Raw genomic sequence first — 24,364 nt, 5'->3', positions numbered from 1 at the left:
AGGGCAGAAAGGGAAAGAGCAAGCCGCCTCTAGAGGAGTATATAAGGATGTCGAGGTTGAAGATGCAGGAATGACGCATTTTTTCTACTTAGAGCAAAACTTAGCACTTAGGGCATTTAAGAAACTTTCCGTTTTTTTTGTTATCGAGATGTGACTCAACTAGGTTTCTGCAGTCTTAGGTTGCTAGAACTAAGGATCTCGCCGACAGCTCTTGTGGCCAAGGCTCTTATTTTTTTTGTAACGCTCATACGCAGATTCGGAATAAAACCTTTCTTGCTCTCTCTTCGATTCTCATATTTATTTTCATTTATACTTTTGTGTTCTGATTGCTTGACATGTCAACGGAAATTAACAGTGTGAATTTCGGTTCTCACACTTAATGAGCTTGTTTTTCGTGTAAAAACTACAGACAAAATCATATAATTAAATTTCTACATCTACAGTTCAACCAATCATCTCCTATATGTTTTTATGAAATGTTTTTGGTTTAGGCTACAACATATATTATTTGATGGTGAAATATTTGATGGTGAGATATTTCCTATTCAGCAGAAGATCGAAAAGAATATCATATCTTATGAAATCATTAAGGAAACGTTATTAGATGATGACCCTATTCCAAATAGAAACGTTTAAATATTTCTTTAAATTTTTTATATATATATATGTCTATATGAACTGAGTTTTTGTTTGGAAAACCAAAAAAATATTTAATAATAATGAAATAGTTTTATATTGCTATGGAATTGTGTGTTATAGCTGAAAACAAAATGATCATTTGGGTTGATTAATAGTAATGATTGATGATATAAATGTTTTACGATTTAGTAGTCCAATATATGAATTTGTAATAATATTCATCAAAAACATTACTCCCTCCGTTTCATTTTAATTATCGTTGTATAGTAAAAAACATTATTACAAAATAAATGTCGTTTTAAAATTTCAAAGAAAAATTATTAACAAAATTTTCTGTTTATTTTTCTCTTGGTTGAAATATAGTTAGGTGTATAGATAGTGAAGTTTTTATTTATTAAATAGTTAAAATTAAATATTTTCTTAATTTGTGTGTATAAATCAAAAACGACAATTAAATGAAACGGGTGTATTAAGTATTATTGATTCTATGGAATCGTCAGTTATATCAAACATTATACTAAACATAAAATGTATTAAATTCTGAAATAGGAATGTATAGTTTCTTAGTTAAATATTTTTATTTTCTTGACATAATCATTTTAGATATTATTAATGTGAGTTCCTAAATAAATAAAATTAAAAAATAATATGTAGTTCTAGATATAAAAGTTTGATATATGTTATTATTTTTTATTTTTTCATAAAAATATTATATAGTTTACAAATTTTCAAAATAAAATTGTTTAGTTTACTAATTTAATATAATTTTGTCGCATAGTACTTATATTTTAATATGATATATATTATAACTATCGAATTTAGAAAAACAATAGCATAGAATTTATCCTTTTCATTTTATAATAAAAAATTAGTTTACATTAATTTATTATAATATTATACTACTTATTAAAAATTTAATTAATGCATTATTTTCTTAAAAATATTTGTAATTTTTAGTTAGATTTTGTTTCTCAACATATTTTTTTATAACTAAAAATAAAATTTAAATTTTAGCTAAAATAAATTTATTATTAATATCATTATTCATTACTAAGATTTTTTAGATATATTACATATGTGATTGATTACTATAAATAATTAAATAATTCATATTAAGTAGTAAATGAAATAATGCTACTATGACTCTTGTACAATGAATTTTTGTGACTCTATTTTAAGACAATATTTTAAGAGAATAGATAATATTCTTAAATTAGAAAATTTAGTTTTCCACCCAAACCGTGAAAATGAGATTTCCATGTTAAATCATGTTTTTTCTAAAACGTAGAATCAAATTTTGCTGCTAAAACTGTAATCGTGTTTCCCGCTAAAACCGCAAAACCTTGTTTTCTGTTAAAACTGCAAAATTACAACTTTGAGTTTTTCCGCCAAAATAAAAAAAATTGCAATTTTTCGTCAATACTGCAAAAGCACATTTTCCTACCAAAACTGCAAAATTGTATTTTAAGGTACCACAAATTTTAGTTTTCTTGGAAAAACTGTAAAAGCACAATTTCCCGTCAAACTCTCAGAGCGCATTTTCCACTAAAACCACAAAATTAAGTTCTCTCCAAAAAACAAAGCTGAGTTTTTCCGCAAGCAAAACAAAACGAGTTTTCCCGTCAAAACTGTAAAATTGAGATTTCAACACAAAACCGCACAAAATGAGTTTTTCCACCAGACATGCAAAATTGGAAAATTGATTTTTCCCGTCAAAATCACAATCGAGTTTTTCCACATAAACCGTAAAATTGAGTTTTATGCCAAAATTATAAAATCGAATTTTTTTTGTCAAAACCGCCAAAACTACATAGTTGTGTTTTTTCCTGTCAAAACCGCAAAATCGAATTTATTTCATCAAAACTAGAAAGACATGGTTTTCCTCTAAAACTGCAAAATCGAGTTTTTCGGTCAAATCGCAAATTTGGATTATTCTTTAATATTGCAAAAAGGAGTTTTTCTATAATGACAAAACTAGGTTTTAAGTGTAATGGTCAAATTATGTTTTCTATCAAAATCGCCAAATGTTATCTTATTTTGTTACAAATATAATTTTAAATATATTTATCCAAATATTATAATTAGTTCATTATTAATAATATATATTCATGTATAATCTGTTTGTTTGCAAATCCCTACGTCATTTTTAGTCTTTTTAACTAATAGTATCAAATGCTATTATAAAATTAAAATCCGAATAGATATTTATTTCATTAAATACAAAAACAAACATGGCTTCAATCTAGACAGTAATGCATCTCATGATGACGTCACTGTTGATTTGAACAACCTTTCCTATTATGCTCCGCACGATGGGGAATGATTCGCGCTGTTAATTGGAAATAGGTTGAGAGCATACAATACATACGCTATCTACACAACAATCACATTCTCCAAAGAAAACAATCTTTTTATTGTAAAGCGTACAACATGGTGTGGAAGTGAACAACGATAATCTTGATGATTACATAAGATTCTCTCCTCCCTCACTTCTCAAAAGGTACTTTGGTTTATGGACCTCTTCCCCTACGCGATTTAGAGGGCGGCAGATATATAGGAGAAGTGGGAGGGAGAGGGGACTCTTGAAGCCGTTCTTGACCTGCTAATTAGCAATGGATACATCACATAAGCAGAAGTTAAACCACAAGTTAAAAATATAGCTAGTAAGGTCATTTGAGAGGTTTATATTATATATGTAAGCTTCTTCTTTCAGAAAACCAATTAAACAGCAAAAGCAAGAGCTTGAAATATGTATACTAACGTAGGTTGCGTTTGGCCTCGGTGACTTTAACTTGAAAGGACATCAATAAGAGCAGAAGAAGCAAAGAGAGAACAAAACCAACTATATGTGGTGTATTGGTGGTAGCCATTGATTAGGATAAACACTTAACTCTCCATCAATTCTTATATATAACAAGACAAACTCATGCTATATAATCTATTTGTTTTCAAAAAAGTTCATGTGAAAGTATGAAAAACCTACTACATTTGTTATTTCAAATTTTCTATAGACCTCTTGATAGTGGACTAATTACTTCTTGAAGATACATGTATCGGTTAAGTTCCATAGTCCGGTTCAAGATTGAGTCGGGGGAGTACATTTCCGGTTAAGATGCACTTAATATAAATCAGTAACATTGGCTCTACAGTATAAAAAGAAAAAGACCAAAACTCTCAACATCAAAGAGACAAAACGAAAATAATGAATGTTGAGCAAATCAATAACAAGATCCAACCCCCACCACCCGTCTTCTCTGCCCGACCTGTCCCTATACCGACCAAAACTGCAATAACCGCGATAGTTCCAAAACCTGTACACACGGTGAACACTATCAAACCTTTCTTCTCCATCCACTCGACTCTTTGCCAAACTTCTTCAACCCTCTTGCTCACCTTTTCATTCTCTTTCTCAGCTCTCTCCATCTCTGTCTCTACTCTCTTTCTCCACTCTTTCATCTCCTCTGCTTCACTCACCATTCTCTCTTGTCTCTCCTTCACACCTTCCACGTCAAGTCTCAGAGTCGCAATGGTCTTTTCTCTCACATCGGCTTCATGGTCCATCTCCTTGAATATGTTCCCGTATCTCGTGTTCAGTTCCTCTAGGTATCTCTCTAGAACTGACAAGTTCACGTCCAATGACCTTAACTTCTGCATTAGTATCTTCAGCACTGTGTCTCCTGGCATTCTGCTCCCTGGCTGATGACGCCTTACCTCTTCTGTGGGCTCCGTAAGCTTATCACTAGCCATTGATGCTTCAGCTTTTGCTACCGTACTCTCGGGTGAGCTCTCCAGTTCCTTCTCTGTCTCAATGGTTCTATCAGAACCATCACCGCCTTCAGAGGACTCTGCTTGCTGCTTTACTGGTTTCTCCTTCATGTTGTCTTCCACAGATATCAAATCCTCCAGCATCCGTTCTACGGCATCCACTCCATAGACTTCGACTAAACTCAAGGTGCAGTAGAATTCTGAGCCATAATGGCTTAGAAATTTCAGCTTCAAGTATCTGACCCACTTTGGCTCCACGAGTGTGAAGTTCTGCTCTTGCTTCACGTTTGCAGCTGTGAAGTTACCCATGTGAACCCATGTATCAGTCGGATAAACCAAGGTGCCTTGAAGCTCAAACTCTTTCAGATTGGACGAGTAGTGCTCAAAGTTGGCGATCTTGATGGTATTGACCAACGTTTCTTCTGAAAGCTCTATGACAACGTATTTACCTTCAGCAGAACACGGGTTCCTGAGGTACTTGTCGTTGTCCCGGCTTAGGATGCTTGTAGCCCCTTTTGCTTCCTTGTTAGAAGACAGAACCTTTGCGCCTTTTGAAGCAGATGCATAGTTGTACTCTTTCCCTCCAGGCTCCATCCTGTGAGTCACACCGCTGACCTGACTTGATAACGATTTGTTTCTAGAGTAAGAGGCTCTGCTCTTGAACTCATCAAGGCCAAGCGGAACAGCACGAGAGAGTTGATCAGGCTTTGAAGCATTGGTCTCTGTACCATTCCCTGGATGTGTTTTGTTGATCTTCTGATTTTGCTTCAAAATCTCATTGTCTTTTTTTTCTGTATGATTCCCGGCGCCTGTCTTGTTTGTTTGAATTTGCTTCAAAAACTCATCGACTTTGGTGTCTTCTGTATCATTATTCCCTGTGCATGTCTTGTTCCTTTGACTTTGCTTCAATAACTCAATGTCTTTGCTCTCTGCATCATTCCATAAACCTGTCTTGTTCATCTGACTTTGCATCGAAAAGTCAGTGTCTTTGCTTTCTGCATCACTCCCTTTGGTATCTGTCTTGTTTGTCTCACTTTGATTCGAAAAATCTTTGTCTTTGCTTTCTGTATCACCCTCTGAAACTGTGCTACTAATCTCTGCTTGCTTCACCGACTTTTCTTGGTCTTCACTTTCCTCATCATCATTCCGGCTCAAATCAGAAGGACCATGAACAGAATCAGGTTCTAGCAATGGCGGTGCATCAAAAGGCACAGCAGTCTGATCAGTCCCAACACCAATGGGATCAGCTAATCCAACAGAGGGAATCAAAGACGCATCTGCAAGTGTACATCAAAAGAGTAGAGATCATTGAGAGAACATCAAAAGTGGTCTGACTAGATTCCAATTACCTTGAGCACCATCTCCATGGCTGATCAACAAGGTGGAGAGGAAGAGGAGTAGCCAAAGGAGAAAAACAAGAGACAGGGAGACTTTGTAGAAGCTCTTCTTCGTCCCATTAAAACTCTTGTGAGAAACTCTTCTTCTACCAAGAAGAGTTTGCATTGCAAGAGAGAAGCAGTAAGAAAACGCCCGCCCTGTTATATCACCAAACGCACATATTATTATTTAGATGTGCAAATCAAGGAGGAGTTTTTCGATAACAATAAGCAAGATCTGATCACAAGCACCCCCAGAAGCTCAATTTTTGATCGGGACCAGAAAGGAGATATGATGAGCCAGAGCCAAAGCCAAAGCCAAAGCCGACCACGAAGAAGACGATTGATTATTCCGTAGGGTTCTCCGATTTGAAAGCAAAGCAATATCTTGTCTCTAGTCTAGGGGGATCTATTATGAATGCCACGCACAAACTAACACGAGATTTAAACGGTTTGCACCGTGTAAAAGGAAGAGTCAAAAGCGACTTGAAACTGATATCATCCGCCAGTCGACGAGGATGAATGAAGACGACGATGACTTGTTCCAATTTTTTTAGATTTTCTTTATTTATTAGTAAGGGGTTTTTTTTTTTTTTTGTGACAAAGGCCATACCCTACTCTAATAGTTAATTTGTTATTGTTATTCTTTTTCGAGAGTAAAAATATACTCTACTTTGATAGCGCAAAACAATGCAACTTTTTTTTGTAATTCCCAAATATTGTGCTTATGTCCACTAATTTGTTTTCGTAAATGCAAGTAGTATTGTTTTTTCTGCTCAATCTCCTAGATTTATGATGACAATATATATATATATATATTTTTCTACTATCTTTAACATCCTCAACTATTTTGGAAATCTATAGCCACAATCTTGAGTGAGACAGTCAATGTGCAAGAATTAGAAAATAAGTAGAAGATATTTTTGAGGCCTAAAAAACCAGGTACATAGTTCTGAAGCGTATAGTAGTTATAATTCTTCTTCTTTAAGGTGTGTGTATTGCGTGGGAAGAATGCCACCCACTAGAATAACATCATCTTCTTAATTGATGATTTGGAATTATTAGCGGTAAAAAGCCAATAAAAGAGGTAAGGTCCCACGAGGTTTGATGAGCTGTGATTGTGCGGTTTCGGCACGTTAACGTGATTGCCAGCTTGGACTTTGTTCCCTTCCCTTCTTCTTGAAGAATCTAATATAATGTAATGTAAATCTGAAAACAAAAAGTCCATTATATTCTAAATTTGTTGATCAAATCGTAATTTACCAACCCATTATTTAATCAAACCTACAATCAGATATTCGGGAATTCTTTGGAATCTTGAAGAATATTAATTCACAACATAAATAAAATTCGTTGCTTCTGTGTCTTTCTGATATCATCCTTAACTAGACAAGAGCCGAAGCTGGGCTTTCTAAATAGTTCCATTAATCAGGACGTACCATTCATGTTTATACTTGAATAACCTTACTCGTTACTGCTTTTCGCGCGCAGGGTCTTAGACCAACCACTCTCGAAATTGAACGGCGAGTGAGAGTGAACGGCGGCAAGGAGACCGGAAATAGGCGATCTAGACAGGTAAATACTCCACCCGTCAGAAAGTTATTACACACGCAAAGTTCAAAGAGACAATTCAACGAAAACAAAAGTTCCAAGAGACATATGATGGTTTTTATCCGTTGATCATTAGGGACACAAAACCTTGTTTTAGACTTATGTTGTCCACACGAGTTGAGTTGAGTTGAGTTGATTGATGCATCAGAAGATTACTATCGTATAATATACCAAACAATGTGAAAAGTTTAAATCAAATGAGAAGGATATATTATCATGAATTACGATTTTTCTTTGGAGCATGTATATATCAAATGCAAGAGAAAATATTATGTACATGAAAAGGGGCGATAAACATCTCCCACAACATCCCACTGCACTGCACAGAAACTCGATTTTAAATCTATGATAAAAAAAAAAAAAAAAACTAACGAGATTTAGCGTCACTATTGAAGAAACAATAATGAGCAAAGATTCAGAGAGTTCAGAGAAAGAACCTGTGGCTGTGATGTATAATAATAGATGGTTGAATGTAGCCTGGAGAATTAACAAAACAAATGACCAACTCACTCACTGAAAATGTTTTTGACCAAACCCAATGTTGTCTCAACCAACGATTTCATCACAACAGATCCAACAGCGATGCCTGCTCAGTTTGTTGCTGCTTCGAACCACTTGACCTTGACGTAGATGTCCCAGTTCTACCCCTTCCCCTTCCTCTTCCCACGGCTGTCGAAGGTGGTGGTGCGAGTCTCATTGCAGCTTGCTCAGTTTTGCTTGACTTGAATATGGAACTGATGTCTGCTGGCGGCTTTTGGTTACTGTATGAACTGCTTCCGAAAGACGACGGCATTCCTTGGTTCTGATTTTGAATCCCAAAAGAGTTCATAGGATCTTGGTTACCTGCACTGATACCGGAACCCCCTTGAGAAGAGACGGAGGCATTGCCAAAGGCCCAGAAGTCGTTGTTAGCTGTTGGAAACTGCTTCATGCCTGTTATATTGTTGCTCAAACTAGAACCACTGTTGTTCGGTGGGGGTCGAGTGGCGGCGGTACCGTTGTGGAAACCCCCAGAAGCAATGGACGCACTGTTAGCTCGTGGTGGCCAATTAGCAAAAGGGTCTAGTTCATCAAAACTTGGAGTTGATGATGTTCCTCCTGAGTTTAGCCGTGCTTCATCATTGGCTGACTGAGAAGAAGTGACATTGGAAGGTTGTCTTGGTGGCCACTCTATATCAACAGGAGGGCATGTTGTTGGCACTGCTGTCCTGTTCGATGGCTGTGACTGAACTGTTGAATTGTTAAACTGGGAGTTTGCGGGTGCCGGATCTCTCGAAACAGAACTTTTGGTGGGGAGGGTCCAATCTTCATCCCATGCAGGACTGTTCTTTGCTGCAGAAGCCACCACCTCAATTTTTTGGGTTGGTGTTGGAAACTGGATCCCATCTGCAACAGAGCCTGGTTTAACTTCTGGAACTCCAGAATCGTTGACTGTAACTCCTCTTTTCTCCTCTATTTTCCTGTTCAAGACCAAAAGATAGACAAACCAGATGTTAAAAACAAAAACAACAGTTCGCAGTTGTAAGGGGGATAAGGACTTCGAAACAAAGACGGGAGAGCTCGGAGGCACACCTGAGAATATCCTTCACAAATAGCATATATTTAGCAAACTGTTGGACGTTCAATTGTTGGGCAGTGAGAAGCGGTATAATCAGGGGAAGCACGTGTTCAGCAGTGAATTCAACTCCATACTAGAGAAAAATTATGAAGAGCGACACGTAAGTCATCTTATACGCCACCACAGAGTATAAAAGAAAGTTAAGATCACTGACACAAGTAAGCTATTTTACCCACCTGCTTGAGAATTGCGTTTGCGACTGCAAGAGTACACATAAGCGTAGGTGCAGAACGATCGACAGCAGTACAGCGCTGAATTGTTTGCAAAATTTCAGTAACAGCGTGTTTATCAAGCGCTTGAACCAACTCTGCTAAGCAGAGCAAAGCATTTACTCTGACCTGCACCACAAGGACGTTCTTATCAAATATGGGTTAGAAGATCAAGCTCTTCATTTAATCTCTATATTTTAAAGGACACGACGATTGAACCAATCAAGGCTAACGTACAGCAGCAACTGTGGTTTTGAGAGCCAAGCCATGAACACGAGGCAAAATTGCTTGCCTTACCACCTGCAAAAACAAATTGGAATAATGAAGAACCGAACAAACTCACCAACGCAACCGAGTTGCAGAACCAAATATCTAATGCATGTGAAACTACGCTTGTGTAAGCCACCCATCAATCCACAGGCATGCATCATCCATTCAGATGAAACTCATCAAATAACATACAAATTCATCACCTGGCCATCAAGTTGTTTGGCAACAGATGTAGATCTTTTCAGAACTTCCTCTTGTATCCGGACATCGTTGTCATTGTAGGCTCGGAGAAGCAAAGGGAGAATATGCGATGCAAGATGCTCTGTATTAGTCTACACATTTGAACAAAAACACACTAGTAAAAAATCTGAGGAAGTAAGACGAAAATAAGTAGGGAAAGTGATTCCATTTTTAAGCACTTTCAGGATTGGAGAAAAGACGAAAATTGAGGTTTGAATATGAGTCAGCTTTAGACAATGAAGGTCTTGTATTGGTTTATGGCAGCATAAGAAACAATGTATGGTTGTGGCATTGCCATTCATTTTAAATTGTAAGTAGTGGCAACGATATTTCATAAGCAAAAATAATTTACACCTTGCCAATTCAGTAGAACTTAGCAGACTAAAATCCCAGTTTTGCATATATACGGGTGAAAGATTTACCTTGTTAATTATAAGATCTGCACGCTTTACAAGCAACAACAGAGTATCACCCGTAGCAGAACTCAAAACAGGAACAAGAGCTGGGAGCGTTGTCAACTCAAAGTCATTCTTGTCCTGCAAATTGTAGTTTAACGTTTCAAGCATTCATTAAAACATGATAGAGATTGCCAAAAGTCAATGCAAAGCAACTTCCAAGTTTTCTACAGATGACAGGTTGATAAATAGCCGGTTTCTATTTGTGCAATCCAAGACAAAAAAAATCATCTAGAACCAGTGGTAACTATAAGTCTCATACAAAGAGGAAAGAAATACATGGAAATCTAATTGACAGATGGCCAAATACCCAGATTAGAAAAAGCACCTGAGACTCTGCGATAGTTAGAACCATAGGAAGAATCACTGGCTGCATAACCAAATTCCTAAGTTCAGCACAAAGAGGTGGAAGCACCTGCGTAACAAAACCTAGTTTGAGTAGTTGTAACAAGGCAGCGCACTTGTAAATTCGTTTCTTTTTTCTGTTCACAGAATATGGGAAAGAAGTCATAAAGTGACTTACCTTATACCGTAATACACGGGAATCAAAATCTTTCCACATATCTGATAGTGCTTTTAAGAACTCAGACTTTTGCATGTTGTCTCGTTCCTGCGGTAAATAGAAAAAGCCCCCAAAGGTTATATATATATATATATATATATATATATATATATATATTTCCCACTATCTAGATGATGTCTGTCTGAAACGATGATTGAAAGTGTATATACATACAAGCATATGATCAAGGAAACGGAGGGCACGTAACCTAGTGTCGCTTCTGAAAAAATTAGATCCTGCAGGTGAAAGGTCAAGTCCAAAATGTAAGTGCACAAGTAACGAGATAAAACTTGTCACAAGAAACAATGAAGATTCAGTATTCATACCTGTGAAATCTAATGCTGTTGGTCTAAAGGACTCGTTCGTTGATAGCATCCGTTGCAAATCAGATACCAAGTCCGAGGGTATAGATGAGAAAGTTTCGTTGGTTAAATAGTTCAATGTGTTCATGTACTGCAACAAAATTGGAACGTACTATCAATAATCAGCGATGGAAGAGACAGATATTCTACTAGTTTATATCAGGCAAGTATGAAAATACATATAAAATGGAAACTAGTTCTGAGGCTGCTTCATTTTATAGATTAAACTAATAGGCTTGGGAATTAGAATTACCATCTTGACATTGTTGTGGCAATCAAACAATGGTTTCCGTGCAACTAAATGATAGGCGAGGCATCCGAAACTAAAAATATCAGAAGAAGCTCCAGCTGATGGAGTTTTGCTCCGCACCAATTCAGGTGCAGTATAGTTTAAAGATGGTTGGAGTGGCAAAATCGAGTCTTCAACATCATATTCCTGCACAGATCCATTCATATCATAACACAGTCATCATATCTAGTAACCGATCATGAGTTTTTAAGTACTCACAGCGTAGTGGAATGATTGCATGTTATCCAAATTCCCAGCTTGTGCTTCTGAAATAGCAAAGCCAAATCCAGCAAACTTCCAGGAACCAGCCGAAGTAATAAGAACATTCTGCAATTAAGTATTCAATCCACAAGAAAGTTTAGAAAGCACGATAGCTTCAAGCAAGTATGAGGATAAACTTAGAGAAACCAACCTCAGGAGAAACAGCACGATGTATGAGATGCGCGTTATTATGAAGAAAGTTCAACGTCTCTGCCATTTGAAGTAGACCGTGCTTCACCTCCAACAAGCTCATCTCCTGCAACAATCATAGCAATCAGTAAAACTATCTTCCATTTTCCAAGTCATTTGGTAGCTGGAAAACGCACCATGGACTTGAGATCTTTCGGCACGTTATCCACATTCTCAACATCACCAAGCGCGTTAGCCACTGAGGCGAATAGTGGTTCCGTAACCATAGCCATAGCATTCTTGTTCTCATCAAGCGCTTGAACCACGTGGACCACACCGGGGTGTCTCAACCGCACCAGCTTCCCCGCGTCAGCGCGAATCAGATCGAGAAACGAGTCTTCTGCAGCTTTGGACAATCCCGCTCTGGCGCGAGCCTCAGATAAGGCGCGCTTGTCAAGCACCCAGACGCAGACGGTTGGGTACTGCTGAGGCCGCGTGGAGTCACGCGCCTTGGCCGAGTAGAGCTTCCAGGCGAGGCCAGGACCACCGGAACCGATCTGATAGAGAAGCTCGTAGTCCTGAAGAGGCTTGGGACCTGTAACCTCCTGGACTGTGGTTTGGACCGTCTTCTCAATCACCGCGGCGGTTTTGGCTAGAGCTTGGGTTAGCGTTCTCATGTTAATCGACATTTTTGCCGGAATCAACCGCCGCTCGAACCTTTAAGACGACGGCGAGAAACGGTGATCGGCGAGAAGCGAATTCGATGAACGAAGCGAAACGTAATCTGTATTCCGAAGAGGATGAAAGATGAAAGCAGAATTGAAGATCGTCTTCTTCCTGTGAGTTGATTTTTCTCCTTTTCCTTTTTTTCGTCCCCGATTATTTTCTTCTTCTTTTTTAATTATTATTTTCATTTATTAGCTAAACAGGTCCTTAGTCTTGAGAAGAAAGTGACAACAAGGTATATTATATAAAATTATTTGCAACATTTGGCCGTTTTAACTGTCACAAAGGCAAAAATGCCCCTATAGAACTACTCCATTGGCCTCCAACATCTACCACACTACTAATCATTGCATGAAGAGTCCTTTGAAGCCTAGAGATGAACTTCATGGAGCTATGTCGATCGACTTCATATCTCCTTATGTTGTTCTTTAGTATCTGTACTGTACAGGCTTCTACGTGTTTGTGAGAGATTAGAGGTCAACTTTTAAACAACATGGCTACTTCAGCTACCGGTTCACTAACCAACCGGGTTTTATCAGAACATCTCGCTTGAAGTCACGGCCCGTTACTGACTTTGATTCACCCAGGCGTCTGTAACACTGTGAACAAGAACAGTAGCCTCAGACAAAAGGAAGCATGCATGATTGCTTTGCCGCAAGAGAATGTAGTAGGTAAGTTGCGGACTAACCTTGTAACACACAATGGTATCATCAGGGTACATAGCAAATAGCTTAGTTCCCAGGCGGGCGAAGCAAGAATCACAGAGGCTCTCATCGTTTATCTGCACGTGACGTGATCTTTCTTCTAATCTTGCCAACCTTGAATCCACATCCAATGCACGAGAGACATTGTGTACAATCTGTAACAATTGACTTGAGAACATTCGGACACTAAAGCTCCACCCACACCACAAACATATTCAAGAACTTAAAAGCACAGTAACAATTTATTGATAAGCTTATAAATGCTACTTCACTGATGACTCTTCTTAGGATGTAACTCTTGCTAATGTAACATTTGACAAGAGAACACACAATCTTACTTCCCCTAAACAAAAGGGCATTCAGAACAGTAGCAGACACATATTACATGGTTATTTTTTAAAAAGGGATTTGTGAATTATTTACTTGGCCTTGACGATGATGATGAACCCGAGCCCTCAGCATTCTCAAAATTGTATCTGACGCCAGTTTTAAGGGCATGTCAGGAGACAGTTTCTGGAAGAAAAAAACATGATATCAGCACTATCAAACAAGTGTTGATGAACTAACAAATGCAATAAGAAGCAATATCAGCTTCATTAAAAATATGGACTGAGATTTCTTACTTCTAAAACTTGCAAAGGATCAAGTGATTCCCCATGGTTGTGGAGAAGACGAACAGCAGCTTTGAACATAGGCTCTTTACCATTTTGAGGATCCAGGTACATATCAAGTAACCTAACACAACTTTCTGTTATAGGGGATTTTAACAAGGAAAAGAGGAACTGGAGTGATGGGATTCACACAATAAAGCTTAGATTAAATGATGAAAAAGAACCTACTGCATGAATGCATCTGGTCTTCCAATCTCTACACAATACTGCTCTGCAGCTGCACAATCCTCAAGCTTCCTGATGCCCACGACAAAAGATCTTGTCAGTAGTCATATACTCAAAATCACCATACACTGTATAAGGTCTCAAAACTTTGATTAACAACCATCAACAGTTCAACTTCGTTATTAATGAGAGCTTACAGAGCAAGAATTTGAAGGACCACTGTCTCCTGTCCTATCCTTCGGTAAAGGATAGCCTGCCAAAAGAGTTTCACACATATATCAGAGGATAAAACAACAAGTTATCAGTTGTTTCGATAGTAAAAATATTTATTGAATAATCATTGGTGCCACTGCTTTACACACATAAAACGAAAGAAACAAACTTGACCCACAAACCTTTTCCAACCACAGTTCTGATCCTTCAATCAAATTCAATAATTCTTCAGGGTCATATAGATCTGAGGATTGCAAAAAGGTCTGCAATCTTTCCCGCACATCACTTTCAAACAGACAAATACTTCCTACATTGCAATCATGGGCCTCTCTGCTTCCAGCATCAGTTTCTTGGTTACCATTTTGAACTTCAACACACTCAAGTGCTGACTTGGCAAGTGAGAGAGCATATGATGTATGCAGCTGCGGGTCGTTATAGTCTCTATCTTCAATCAACCATTGGAGATACCTGGCCCATACATAAAAAAATTCGATGTGAAGAAAGTTTAAAAAGTTCTCAACTTTGCTACCAAAAAAAACTCTGCTAGACCGTTCCTTTAGTAGTTACTAATAAGTTTTAAGAAAAAGTCAATAGGATGAAAACTATTTTATGGTGCAAGTCCATACCTCTGTATGATTTCAACTTTTTGGGGATCAATAGCTTGGATCACTTTCTCTACAAAAAGATTAAGAAACAGAAACCCTTGCATCAATAAAAGATCTAGTGTTTTATCCACCATTATACAGATTATGTCATGAGGTACAGCACACTATGGACATGAGAATACATAGATTATGCTACCCTGAACCAAAAGAAGTCTTGGACTTCTGGCACTACCTAAGTCATCTCAGACTTCAGCTAAGCCATTATTTATAAATACAAGTCCAACATAGATCGAAAACCCAAGAAACAGTTGACAGGATGTTTCTAATAAGAACGAAAAGAGATCAACATCCGACTCATAATCAAACACAAATGTCCTGATAACCATGATTCCCACCTGGCAAAAGCTCTTCTGTCCTTTTATCTGACGTCAACACTTGGATAGCAAACAATGGGTTTATATCTGAAATCTAAAATTGATATCCACAGTCATCAATTCTATTCGCAAGATGCAAATATTAGAACGTAAAAAAGTCACAACAACTTAGGGTTATATCTCATACCCAACTAAGATGCTGCAATGCCAGTTCTGGATCACAGGGTTCCTCAAGAATCCTGGCTGCTTCTGCAGCAGCAGCCTCTTTTCCAGATAGCCTAATGAGCTCGTTTTCGTGTAAATAAGGCACCAAGTCATCTGAGTCTTGCCACAGACCAGATGAATAATTCTTCGCAAAGAGACGCCAAATAGCAAGAGCCTTTGCACTCATCCCCTTACTTGCATACAGGAATGCAAGTGTCCGCAGATGTTCAGATTCATTTAGAAGAGACTCCAACTCCTCCTGCACCGCTCACACAAGTTGTACTGTCATCCCTCAAGCAACTTTCTCACAACAAGCTCTCTATTTTTCCATGCATTGTAATTCTAAGGATGCAAAAAGAGTGCAATGTCCACAATAGAGTAAACTACTTAAAATCTTCCTGTTAACAATGCTACTGTGTAGCTTTAGAGACTTTGCTCAAGGGAAGTCAAAACTACAGCATCCTAAGAAGGTTGTCATCGATGCACTTCTTTTGACCACAGTAGTTCACTAAACTGCCCCTGAGCTAACAAACTGCAAACCAGGTACAAATACAATACATGATAAATGCAAACCTAGGCACTATACTTTTTCTCTCTTTCTGACCAAGCTATAGCTGTCTTACTCAAATATTACTGTCAAATAAATAGTTTGGTTAGATCCAAAGTACCGATTTCTTATATCTTTCTGTTGTCTAAAACAGCGTACCAGTCGATGCCATAAAATATGTGTACGAATAATAAATGCACTAAAAGACATACCACAACGCAGTTGTTAACAGAAGATGCAAGATTCTCCATATCTTCAACACGGTTTAATGCTCTATACAGAAGCATTAGAAGCGTGTCTATTCCCTCTCTTACTGGGTGACTTAATTCCTTCTCGCGTGAGACCTCGAGGTACCTTTTGCAACAGATAACATGTAGTCGTTATATGCCAATTCCCACCTCTGAGAATAGTGCATACTAAAAACTGTAGAGAAAAAAGAGTACACAAAAAGAGATATTGTAGCACCTTGTCATGTTTTTGATTGCTGACTCTAATAAATCAGCTCTACTTGGAGGGTTTGAGGAAAACTCTTCGTCGACCGGAGTGTCCATTCCCGCTTTTCTTAGGAAGATGGCTCTCTGGATGGCCGCCAACCCATTATCTACAACATCTTCAAGAGGAGCAGGAGGGGGATGCAACCCCCAGTATCTGTTTCTCGGAACCTGAAAGAAGGTGAAAACCTCAAGGCTTGAGACATCATCAATTGTATGGTTGCAATGTATTTAGTAAATGAACTGTTTAAAACAAATTTAGAGTACAACACAAGTACCCATTGCAGGAAAACAAATATACCTGCAAAGACCATCGATTAGGATCTCGCATGATAAAAGGAAAAACTTCAGAAGGTTCCATGCTTTCTGACTTTAGAAACTGATTCACTGCTTCCTCAAAGCGCAAATCAAATAGTAGTAGATACCCTATCTGAGCATGAAGAAAAGAAAGCATCTCTTTCGAAATTTCCCCCTCTGAGTCAAGCTCCTCCACCAAGGAGATGGCTTCTCTGTATCTCTTTTTCCTCAAGAGGTCTTTAATCTGTTCTTCATAAGGCACTCTTCGATAAAAGATAACCTGAAACACCACAATGAAGAAGTCGACAGAATATTCATGACCATTTCTTCAACAAGACATACTTGAGAGAATTGAAGAAAGCCATTATTGAGATAAGTAACCTTTGACATGGTAGTAACAGCCAAAAGGTTCCCGTCTCCTGCCTCATCAACCGCCAAAACCGAAGGCCCACACGCTTCGGGGCCAAAACTAACTGACTGAACACAGGCACCCGACTTCTTCTGATGAATTTCCATTTTTCCATCCCCTACAGTCACCAAATAGAAAGACAGTTCCCCAACAGAATCAGGCCTCCAACGAAACACAAGGCTCCCACCAACAGGGTGACCATTCGTATCCACAACAACTCCAACATTGTCCACCAACAACAACACCTTCCACTCTTTACAAAGCAATTTGAGCAGCGGCGGACCAGAGACATCAGGCAACGTGAATATCACCCCACTTTGCCCAGTAACGCACGAAATCAAGCTATAACCTTTATCAGTCCCCGCAACAACATAATCATCAAGCCAAACCATAGTCTTTACCCCACCAATCCCCACAATCTCTTTCAGCACAACAAAGGAATCACCTTTCCCATCCTCTTCATCACAATGAAGCTCAATCAGCAACATCCTCTCACTAATCGCAACAGCGAAAACATAACGACCTCGATGATGGACTCCCTCGCGTCTAGGATCCTTACCTTTAACATCACTCACCCGATTCCCACCGCCAATCATCTGAAGAAACTTCTTGCTCGAGCTAGACTCAGCCGAAACCTCGGAAGGCAACAACAACAAGTCAGTACTCGAGGAGGACTCGCGTCCCCTCACTCTCCTAGCAACAACATTGATCCCTTTCAACACCCCGCCCAATCTCTTAGCGGGTGTTGAGAGAAGCGAATCGACCAAGAACAAGTAGCCATTGCAGAGTGCTAGAACTTTGCCTCTTTCCTGGCCAAGCACGAAGATAGACTCGACTGGAGAAGCGCTCAGCGATACAGTTCCGAGACGCGCGACGATGTTGGTCGAAGTGTCGAGGGAGAGGAGTAGAATGGATCCGGAGAAAGTGCCGAGGTAGACTAGGGTTTGGGAATCGGAGTGAGGGGAGAGGCATAGGGATCGGATCTTGTCGACGCCGCCGAGATCGAAACGGGTAGTGAGCTCCACAACTGATCGAGATTTGGCCATGAATTAAATTACTTGTACGAATACAATGGCAGTTAGACGGATTTGAGGAGATTGAAACTCCGGCGATCACCGATCAGCCTCGCCTAACCGGTAAAGCAAAGAGTCGTCGGACATGTCGAGGAGTTCTCCTTTTGACTTCTCCGTACATTTTCTTCGCTTTATCTTCATGGAACAAAACGTTGTCGTTTCAAATAAAAAGTTTCAATATATTGGGCCGGACAAGGCCCAAAACATCAACCCCCGTATTTAAAGAGCCTACCTATAGAAAACTTCGAAGATTTGTAAATTGGTTAGGTCCCCGTTTGATCTTTCTTTCTTGGGTCTGATCGTTGGTTGGGCTGGTGAGGCTTTACTCCTTAAAAACCAAAAAATTGCCCTTTAGAAATCTGTAAAGCCCTGGAAGTCCACTTTTTTTAAAAAACTGCTTTTTGTTTACTATTTTCAACAGCCACTTTTAAAGGTTGAGGGGTGGTGGGGGGTGGGGGGTTTTGTTTTTGTATTTTGTTCATTTTTGACCAAAATAAAGAAAACAAAAAGTATAATAATTAATAAAATAATTATCATTAATTAGATAGGTTTGTAACATGAAAAAAAAATGATAACTTATTACTATTAGACATTAGTTTATTAAAACTTAGAAACTATCATAAAGGTAATTGAAAACATTTACTAAAGATTCAAAACAAAAAAAAATTAAATTAAATACTATTTTAAAAATATTTTTTCAGTATAAATACAAGAAGAAAACTTATTTCATCAAACACACAAAACCAACACGTACAACAATTCCATTTGCTTTTCTTATCAACAATCGGTATATGAGCTAGGAACCGTTAAATTTTAATATATTTTTATTTAATAAGTTGTAATCTTATTTAAAATAATAAAAAAAAAAATTTGCATAAGTTGGTTTATAAATAGTATATTTAGGATATTCGGTTATTTAGAAATTAAATATAATTAATATTTGCAGGTATATAATTTGTATTTTAAAAATTTAAGTACTCATTTGGTTCTTAGTTCGGTTACTATTTTTCGGTTCCAAAAATATATGTTCTGTTATTTATGAAATTCAGCTTAATTTTAGTTTTTTTTCAGTTTGGTACGGTTCAGTGCACTGGGGTAAATGTACTCAAACCTATATGTTATCTTATATATAAATTATATAAGAAGAATTTATTTAATATCAAAAATAAACTCGCGCTTTTTAAGCGCATGTCAAAATCTAGTATATATTTATAACAGTCACAGTTTCTAAAGCTTTTGATGCCAATCAAGCTTTTAAACTTTTAAAAGTAACAGACACAACTTTTAAAATCAAATTCTCTACAGTCATATTTCTAAAGCCAAAGCCTCAAGCGAAAGTCATTACCAATCGGACCCCTTGATGGCTCTTTATACTAGTCTTGTGGTTGAAGATAACTTGACCATACCTTAACAATAAAAACTCTATAAATTAATAATATTTTATTAATTTATAGAGTTATTAATTTATAAAAAATAATTAGTTCTACCATATATATATTAGTTATATTTTAGAAAATAAATTTTGATACTATTTTATCATATTATTTGGTGTATACAGAATATGTTTCATATAGTTTAAGTGTTATTTTAGATATAATTTTATCAAATATTAACAAAATATATTGAAATATTAAGAAAAACAGAGATGAATTCCATTGTGAATATAAAATAAATAATATAATTTTAGTTTGTACTTATATAAACTATATATATACAATTTTTTAACTTATGATTTTAATGAGATTACATATTTACAAAAGATTTTCTAAAAAAAATACTATCTTATTATCTTATCGATTCATGTCATATTTTGAATCAATCTAACTCAGGACCGAAAAAAAACTTATTAATTTATCGTGTTTATTAATTTATCGAGTATTAATTTATAATTTTTTCATTGTAGTATATGATGATGTAATCAATAATTTAGTTATTGTTAAAAAATTTGAAATGACCAAGCTCGCTTTCTATACCTAATCTATATTTTTATTTGAAAATAGATCAGATCTTAATTTGTTGTTTTGTTGTCTTACACTCCCTCTTTTGTTAAAAGTTATGCGTTTTTGTCATCTTTTGTTATAAGTTATTTTGGTTAGACCACCTCCGGCGGAAGTTTCAAAAAGGGGTTCTTAAAAAAAGACAAAAGAAAAATAAATCAAAAATGAGTTAAAAGCACAGAACCGATGCTTAATATGGCATTTTTTAGAACTGGTTAAAACCTCCTAGGTGTCCATTTGATATTGGATGATTAATTTTCCCCGGTCTTTCTCTTCCTGGAATCAATGTTCGTCGATGTTTTCATGGAATCAATTTCTCTCTTCCTCCTCCAATCCCAATCACTCGATCTTCTCTCTAGCTTCTGATCTCCATCTCCTTCTTGGTAAGTCTTCATCCTCTTTTCGATTTCCTCCTCTGTTGCTGCACAGTGAAACCAGCCCAAACGAAGGCGTTTTGAAGCAAACTGGTCCAGCTAGACCACCTCCTCTTCCTCCTCCGCCGCAATTCTGCGAGATTCCGGCCACCACGTCTCCCTCGCCTCCTTCTGATCCGGAGAAGAGAGAGGAGACATTGAAACCAAAGTTGAAGCCTTTACATTGGGACAAGGTTAGAGCAAGTTCAAGCCATGTTATGGTTTTGGACCAAACCAAATCAAACTCTTTTCAGTAAGATAAATAACGAACTTGAAATTATTTTCCTTCTCTGCATACAGGAATTAAGATATGATTATTTGGGGATTTGCAGAGTCAATGAAGAGATGATAGAGACATTGTTCAGAGCTAATGATCCAAGTTCAAGAACAAGAGATGTTGGAAACGCAGGTGTTGTTCAATCTGCAAGAATCAGTTTCTTGCTCCAAGAATCATATCGATCTATCAAAGCTCTGCTACTCCTATTTGGTTTTGGATGCAGAGAGCAAAGATGCAGTGGTCTGCTATTATGCTAACTTATGGGTTTCCTCTTGCTATTATCGGTATGGCACTCAAGGTACATGCCATCTCTTCTCTACTGTAATTTTACTGAGATATTGAAATTTGATTTGTGTATTAGAGTTGTTCATTTCTTTCTTTGGTTCCTTTGCAGTACGCAGAACTCAAACCAGTTCCTTGCTTGAGTTACGCAGATGCGGTGAAGCTTAGGGAGAGCTCTGCTACTCCTATTTTAACGCAGGTACTCTGTACTTCTGATTATTCTTGATCTCTTATCTCTGAACTGACGTGATCTCGACATTTAAAATCTTGATTAGTCTCAGCTTAGTTTTCCTTTTGCTTGTTAGGCTAAAAAATAATTAGTTTCCCAAGCGGATGTGGTATTGAAGAGTCTTTTGCTTTTTATCAGGTTAGAAATGATGTGACGAGATACCGTAATGGAGATGAACAGCATTTGGAAGAAGCACTGAAACGGATCTTTCAGTATGGACTGGTACTAAGCTTATTTTATACTGAAACAAAAAAACACACACTTTTCTACATCCGCGCTTTAACCGCTCTTTCGATATTAGGGCGGAGGAATCCCAAGACGTAGTGCACCTATCTTAACGATGATAAAGGAAGAGGTGTATTTCTCGTTTGCTTACTTGCATTTGACATGGACATTGACCGACCGATGAAACTTAACTTACCCGGATCATCTTGCTAACTCTTTGAACTTTATAAGATCATAGCATGAGTATTTGATACATTGTTTGTTTATCAGTGTCTGCGTTTGGTTTTAAAAGAGATGGTATCATTGCTTCTTGATTGTAAATATCATGTGACGAGAAACAGAGAACACATATTTTCTCTATAAGTTAATGGTATATTTGTGCCAACAACATTTTAAGCTTTTGTTACTCTTATCTTATTTATCTCCCAAATTTTAAGCAGAGAACACATCTTTTCTTCTATCTTATTTTTCTCCCAAATTTTAAGCTTTTGTTTCATCATCATATACAAATCAAGATTACAACTAATCGGCTTTTTCTCGTTTATGCTTTGTATTTGTATCTTTTAATATGTTTTTATGTCATTTTTATTTAAAGTTTTATGTATGTTTGTCTTTCATATTATGAATTCAATCATTCAATTTCTAAAAAAAAAAAAAAAAATTAAGAACCTCTTTTGAGGTTCTCCCATTGGACTATGAAAAAAATAATTCCACTAACAAAGGTTCTAAACTTCTCAAATCACAAAATTAACTATTAAATTATTCATTAGAACCCCTAATGGATTCTAACCATTGGACTTGCTCTTAGAGTTACATCATGTTTACTTTGAAACTGATTTATATTGTAAACAATTTATATGTTAAAACAAAGAAAATGTTACTAATATTTTCCTGACAAACTGTACTAAGCATAGAATATAACAAAAAAATCAAAGAAAATGAAGGAAATGCTATGAATTTGTCTTGTGACTTTTTATGCGAATATGCGATTGAATTATCAATACAATACTAAAAGGAGGATATGAGCTCCATTGAGCCTATCCACGTAGGATCAGAAATTCAAACCAATCAAATTGTCTTAAGATGTCATGTCAGCTTAGTAAAAAAAATCTAACTTTACGATGGCGATTCCTTCTTCTTCTTCTACGCCTTTCCAATGTCTCTATCCAACTTCTGAGCGGTTCAAAGTTTTCTTCCATGATCTGCCATTAATTTGTCCTATTATTGATTTTTCAAAACAGTAGTATTAACATCACGAAACTCTCTCCTTCTTCTACTTTCTCACTCAATAGACAATAGTCTATATAAGATGGTTGCATCCAATAATATAAGTTTTCAAAAAAGTTCTATTGAGGGCAACCAAAACTCGGCTTCTGTCGATCTCAGAGATCCAACCCGAAAAACAAAGCTGCAGAGAGATTTCAAGCAAAGATTCACTGATATCTTCCTAGCTTGCTCTTCCACCTCTTCTGGTACGTATTTCCTGCTCTCCAATTTCTTCATTGCGGTCATTTCTCCACCTTCACCAATTGCGATCACGTTAAATAGGTTGATTTGGAAAGGGATCCCGCTGGTATTGAGGCAAAAGGTCTGCCAAGAAAGTCAAGCCCGCAACACAGCGATAGAGAAATTGGAGTTTGATTTTATTCAGAGTCTCATTTTTTATTGTTCTTCAGGAAGATTGATTTACAATATTTGATTTTCACTTAATTTTCTAGGTTATATTGGTATTGTTTTTAGCTGGTTCTAAGCTCTGTTTCATGTTGTAATTTTCTGTATTCTCAAAAGCGTTGTGAAAGAAAAAGCGTTATTTTTTAGCTGCTAGAGCTTCAAGAACAGAGAATCAAATATGGTTGGAATACTTTCTGAACCTAAAGAACCAACAGTTGGTATTAGAGAGATACACTACTTCCAATTCAATCCAGTCCACTTATATCTATAGTAATGGAGACAGGCACCGAGTAAGCAAAAGGAGCTCCAGAAAAGGTACCTAAAAACTGATTTTGTTTCACTGCACTTTAAATTTTAGTATTGTATTTTCTTTTCAATGATTTAACCTGTAAAACCTTTTACTTTTGATGATATTCAGATTCTTGATATGTGCAAGTGCAACACAAGAGCTGATCTGAGGAACAGAGTCCACTTAGCAATTGATAAGTACACTGAGCCTGGACTGAGGTCATTAGCTGTTGCAAGATGGCTCTACGTGAGAAAACCAAAAATAAGCTCTGGTGGTCCATGTGAATTCATTGGTCTGTTACCTTTGTTTGGTCTTCCGAAATATGATAATGCATACACCATTAGAAGAGCTTCAGACTTCGGTGTCAACATCCAGATGATCACTGGTTACTATCTGTGTATTTACTTCTCACTTTGGCTTTAATCTTATGCTGTATTGGTTTTCTTATAGGTGACAAACTTGCTATTTCCAAATAGACTCGACGTATGCTCGGTATGGGATGAAACATGTATCCATCAGCATCAGCTTCTCTACTTAGCAATCACAAAGACGAAAGCCTAGCTGCTGTTCCTGTTGAACAGTTGATTGAGACAGTTGATGGCCAACATCACAGCACTATTTCATAAAGATATGTTAACACAGTTGACAAGACCCAGTGCGTATAATTTCATAAAGATACGTTAACCACATGTCTACAAGTACTCTAAGTGTATAAT

The 24,364-nt window shown here is 37.1% G+C and overlaps 5 protein-coding genes and 1 long non-coding RNA gene across 11 annotated transcripts; 2 read left to right on the top strand and 4 right to left on the bottom strand.

Annotated features, from left to right (window-relative positions):
* Positions 1-2,880: 2,880 nt before the first annotated feature.
* LOC106294164 lies at positions 2,881-3,513 on the bottom strand. Of its 2 annotated transcripts, none has more exons than XM_013729761.1 (2): positions 3,401-3,513; positions 2,881-3,241 (listed from the first exon to the last, which is right to left on the bottom strand). In XM_013729761.1, the coding sequence occupies exons 1-2, from the start codon at positions 3,507-3,509 to the stop codon at positions 3,150-3,152; spliced, it is 201 nt and encodes a 66-aa protein (XP_013585215.1). In that variant the 5' UTR covers positions 3,510-3,513; the 3' UTR covers positions 2,881-3,149. The 2 variants fall into 2 exon arrangements, with proteins under 2 accessions (XP_013585215.1, XP_013585216.1); XM_013729762.1 differs by having other exon boundaries at positions 2,881-3,238.
* A 222-nt stretch (positions 3,514-3,735) lies between these two features.
* Positions 3,736-6,338, bottom strand: LOC106295379 (uncharacterized protein slp1). 2 transcript variants are annotated; one of them, XM_013731266.1, is made up of 3 exons: positions 6,033-6,338; positions 5,754-5,939; positions 3,736-5,681 (listed from the first exon to the last, which is right to left on the bottom strand). In XM_013731266.1, exons 2-3 carry the CDS (start codon positions 5,905-5,907, stop codon positions 3,820-3,822), a joined length of 2,016 nt encoding a protein of 671 aa, XP_013586720.1. In that variant the 5' UTR covers positions 5,908-5,939; positions 6,033-6,338; the 3' UTR covers positions 3,736-3,819. The 2 variants fall into 2 exon arrangements, with proteins under 2 accessions (XP_013586720.1, XP_013586719.1); XM_013731265.1 differs by having other exon boundaries at positions 5,754-6,338.
* A 696-nt stretch (positions 6,339-7,034) lies between these two features.
* Positions 7,035-12,663, bottom strand: LOC106294580 (SCY1-like protein 2). Of its 3 annotated transcripts, none has more exons than XR_001260870.1 (15): positions 11,984-12,663; positions 11,809-11,913; positions 11,616-11,723; positions 11,361-11,543; positions 11,072-11,198; positions 10,920-10,981; positions 10,707-10,793; positions 10,512-10,598; positions 10,151-10,264; positions 9,692-9,820; positions 9,456-9,518; positions 9,186-9,347; positions 8,964-9,082; positions 7,829-8,851; positions 7,035-7,347 (listed from the first exon to the last, which is right to left on the bottom strand). XR_001260870.1 is itself a non-coding variant. In XM_013730182.1 (14 exons), the coding sequence occupies exons 1-14, from the start codon at positions 12,473-12,475 to the stop codon at positions 7,954-7,956; spliced, it is 2,736 nt and encodes a 911-aa protein (XP_013585636.1). In that variant the 5' UTR covers positions 12,476-12,663; the 3' UTR covers positions 7,601-7,953. The 3 variants fall into 3 exon arrangements, 1 of the variants encoding a protein (XP_013585636.1); XR_001260869.1 differs by lacking the exon at positions 7,035-7,347 and adding an exon at positions 7,601-7,734; XM_013730182.1 differs by lacking the exon at positions 7,035-7,347 and having other exon boundaries at positions 7,601-8,851.
* A 72-nt stretch (positions 12,664-12,735) lies between these two features.
* On the bottom strand, positions 12,736-18,373 carry LOC106294579 (transforming growth factor-beta receptor-associated protein 1). The gene is made up of 14 exons (XM_013730181.1): positions 17,165-18,373; positions 16,788-17,063; positions 16,461-16,657; positions 16,208-16,349; positions 15,432-15,707; positions 15,266-15,338; positions 14,892-14,940; positions 14,448-14,733; positions 14,250-14,305; positions 14,056-14,124; positions 13,840-13,951; positions 13,640-13,729; positions 13,201-13,371; positions 12,736-13,111 (listed from the first exon to the last, which is right to left on the bottom strand). Exons 1-14 carry the CDS (start codon positions 18,236-18,238, stop codon positions 13,019-13,021), a joined length of 2,964 nt encoding a protein of 987 aa, XP_013585635.1. The 5' UTR covers positions 18,239-18,373; the 3' UTR covers positions 12,736-13,018.
* A 2,757-nt stretch (positions 18,374-21,130) lies between these two features.
* Positions 21,131-21,980, top strand: LOC106294213 (thylakoid membrane protein slr0575-like). Its single transcript, XM_013729793.1, has 4 exons — positions 21,131-21,250; positions 21,347-21,433; positions 21,602-21,685; positions 21,765-21,980. The coding sequence occupies exons 1-4, from the start codon at positions 21,170-21,172 to the stop codon at positions 21,870-21,872; spliced, it is 360 nt and encodes a 119-aa protein (XP_013585247.1). The 5' UTR covers positions 21,131-21,169; the 3' UTR covers positions 21,873-21,980.
* An 834-nt stretch (positions 21,981-22,814) lies between these two features.
* On the top strand, positions 22,815-24,322 carry LOC106292813. 2 transcript variants are annotated; one of them, XR_001260262.1, is made up of 4 exons: positions 22,815-23,160; positions 23,237-23,674; positions 23,778-24,033; positions 24,099-24,322. It is a non-coding gene; the product is annotated as an uncharacterized LOC106292813 (long non-coding RNA). The 2 variants fall into 2 exon arrangements; XR_001260261.1 differs by having other exon boundaries at positions 22,816-23,160; positions 23,778-24,322.
* Positions 24,323-24,364: the final 42 nt, after the last annotated feature.

The sequence above is a fragment of the Brassica oleracea genome, chromosome C5 (genome assembly GCF_000695525.1).
Source record: "Brassica oleracea var. oleracea cultivar TO1000 chromosome C5, BOL, whole genome shotgun sequence".
Taxonomy (NCBI): domain Eukaryota; kingdom Viridiplantae; phylum Streptophyta; class Magnoliopsida; order Brassicales; family Brassicaceae; genus Brassica; species Brassica oleracea.
This window is presented reverse-complemented; position numbering and strand designations above follow the sequence as displayed.

Coding starts and splice junctions, on each gene's coding strand:
- LOC106294164 (XM_013729761.1), bottom strand. CDS start 3,509: ATGGCTACCACCAATACACCACATATAGTTGGTTTTGTTCTCTCTTTG. Junction 3,242..3,400: donor CGAGGCCAAACGCAACCTAC/GTTAGTATACAT, acceptor ATTGCTAATTAG/CAGGTCAAGAACGGCTTCAA.
- LOC106295379 (XM_013731265.1), bottom strand. CDS start 5,907: ATGCAAACTCTTCTTGGTAGAAGAAGAGTTTCTCACAAGAGTTTTAAT. Junction 5,682..5,753: donor CCATGGAGATGGTGCTCAAG/GTAATTGGAATC, acceptor GTACACTTGCAG/ATGCGTCTTTGATTCCCTCT.
- LOC106294580 (XM_013730182.1), bottom strand. CDS start 12,475: ATGTCGATTAACATGAGAACGCTAACCCAAGCTCTAGCCAAAACCGCC. Junction 11,199..11,360: donor GCCACAACAATGTCAAGATG/GTAATTCTAATT, acceptor ATTTTGTTGCAG/TACATGAACACATTGAACTA. Junction 8,852..8,963: donor TTTGTGAAGGATATTCTCAG/GTGTGCCTCCGA, acceptor GGTCTTGAACAG/GAAAATAGAGGAGAAAAGAG.
- LOC106294579 (XM_013730181.1), bottom strand. CDS start 18,238: ATGGCCAAATCTCGATCAGTTGTGGAGCTCACTACCCGTTTCGATCTC. Junction 14,125..14,249: donor GTCCTTCAAATTCTTGCTCT/GTAAGCTCTCAT, acceptor CGTGGGCATCAG/GAAGCTTGAGGATTGTGCAG. Junction 13,372..13,639: donor ATCATCATCGTCAAGGCCAA/GTAAATAATTCA, acceptor CAATTGTTACAG/ATTGTACACAATGTCTCTCG.
- LOC106294213 (XM_013729793.1), top strand. CDS start 21,170: ATGCAGAGAGCAAAGATGCAGTGGTCTGCTATTATGCTAACTTATGGG. Junction 21,434..21,601: donor CTACTCCTATTTTAACGCAG/GTACTCTGTACT, acceptor GCTTTTTATCAG/GTTAGAAATGATGTGACGAG. Junction 21,686..21,764: donor GGATCTTTCAGTATGGACTG/GTACTAAGCTTA, acceptor TTTCGATATTAG/GGCGGAGGAATCCCAAGACG.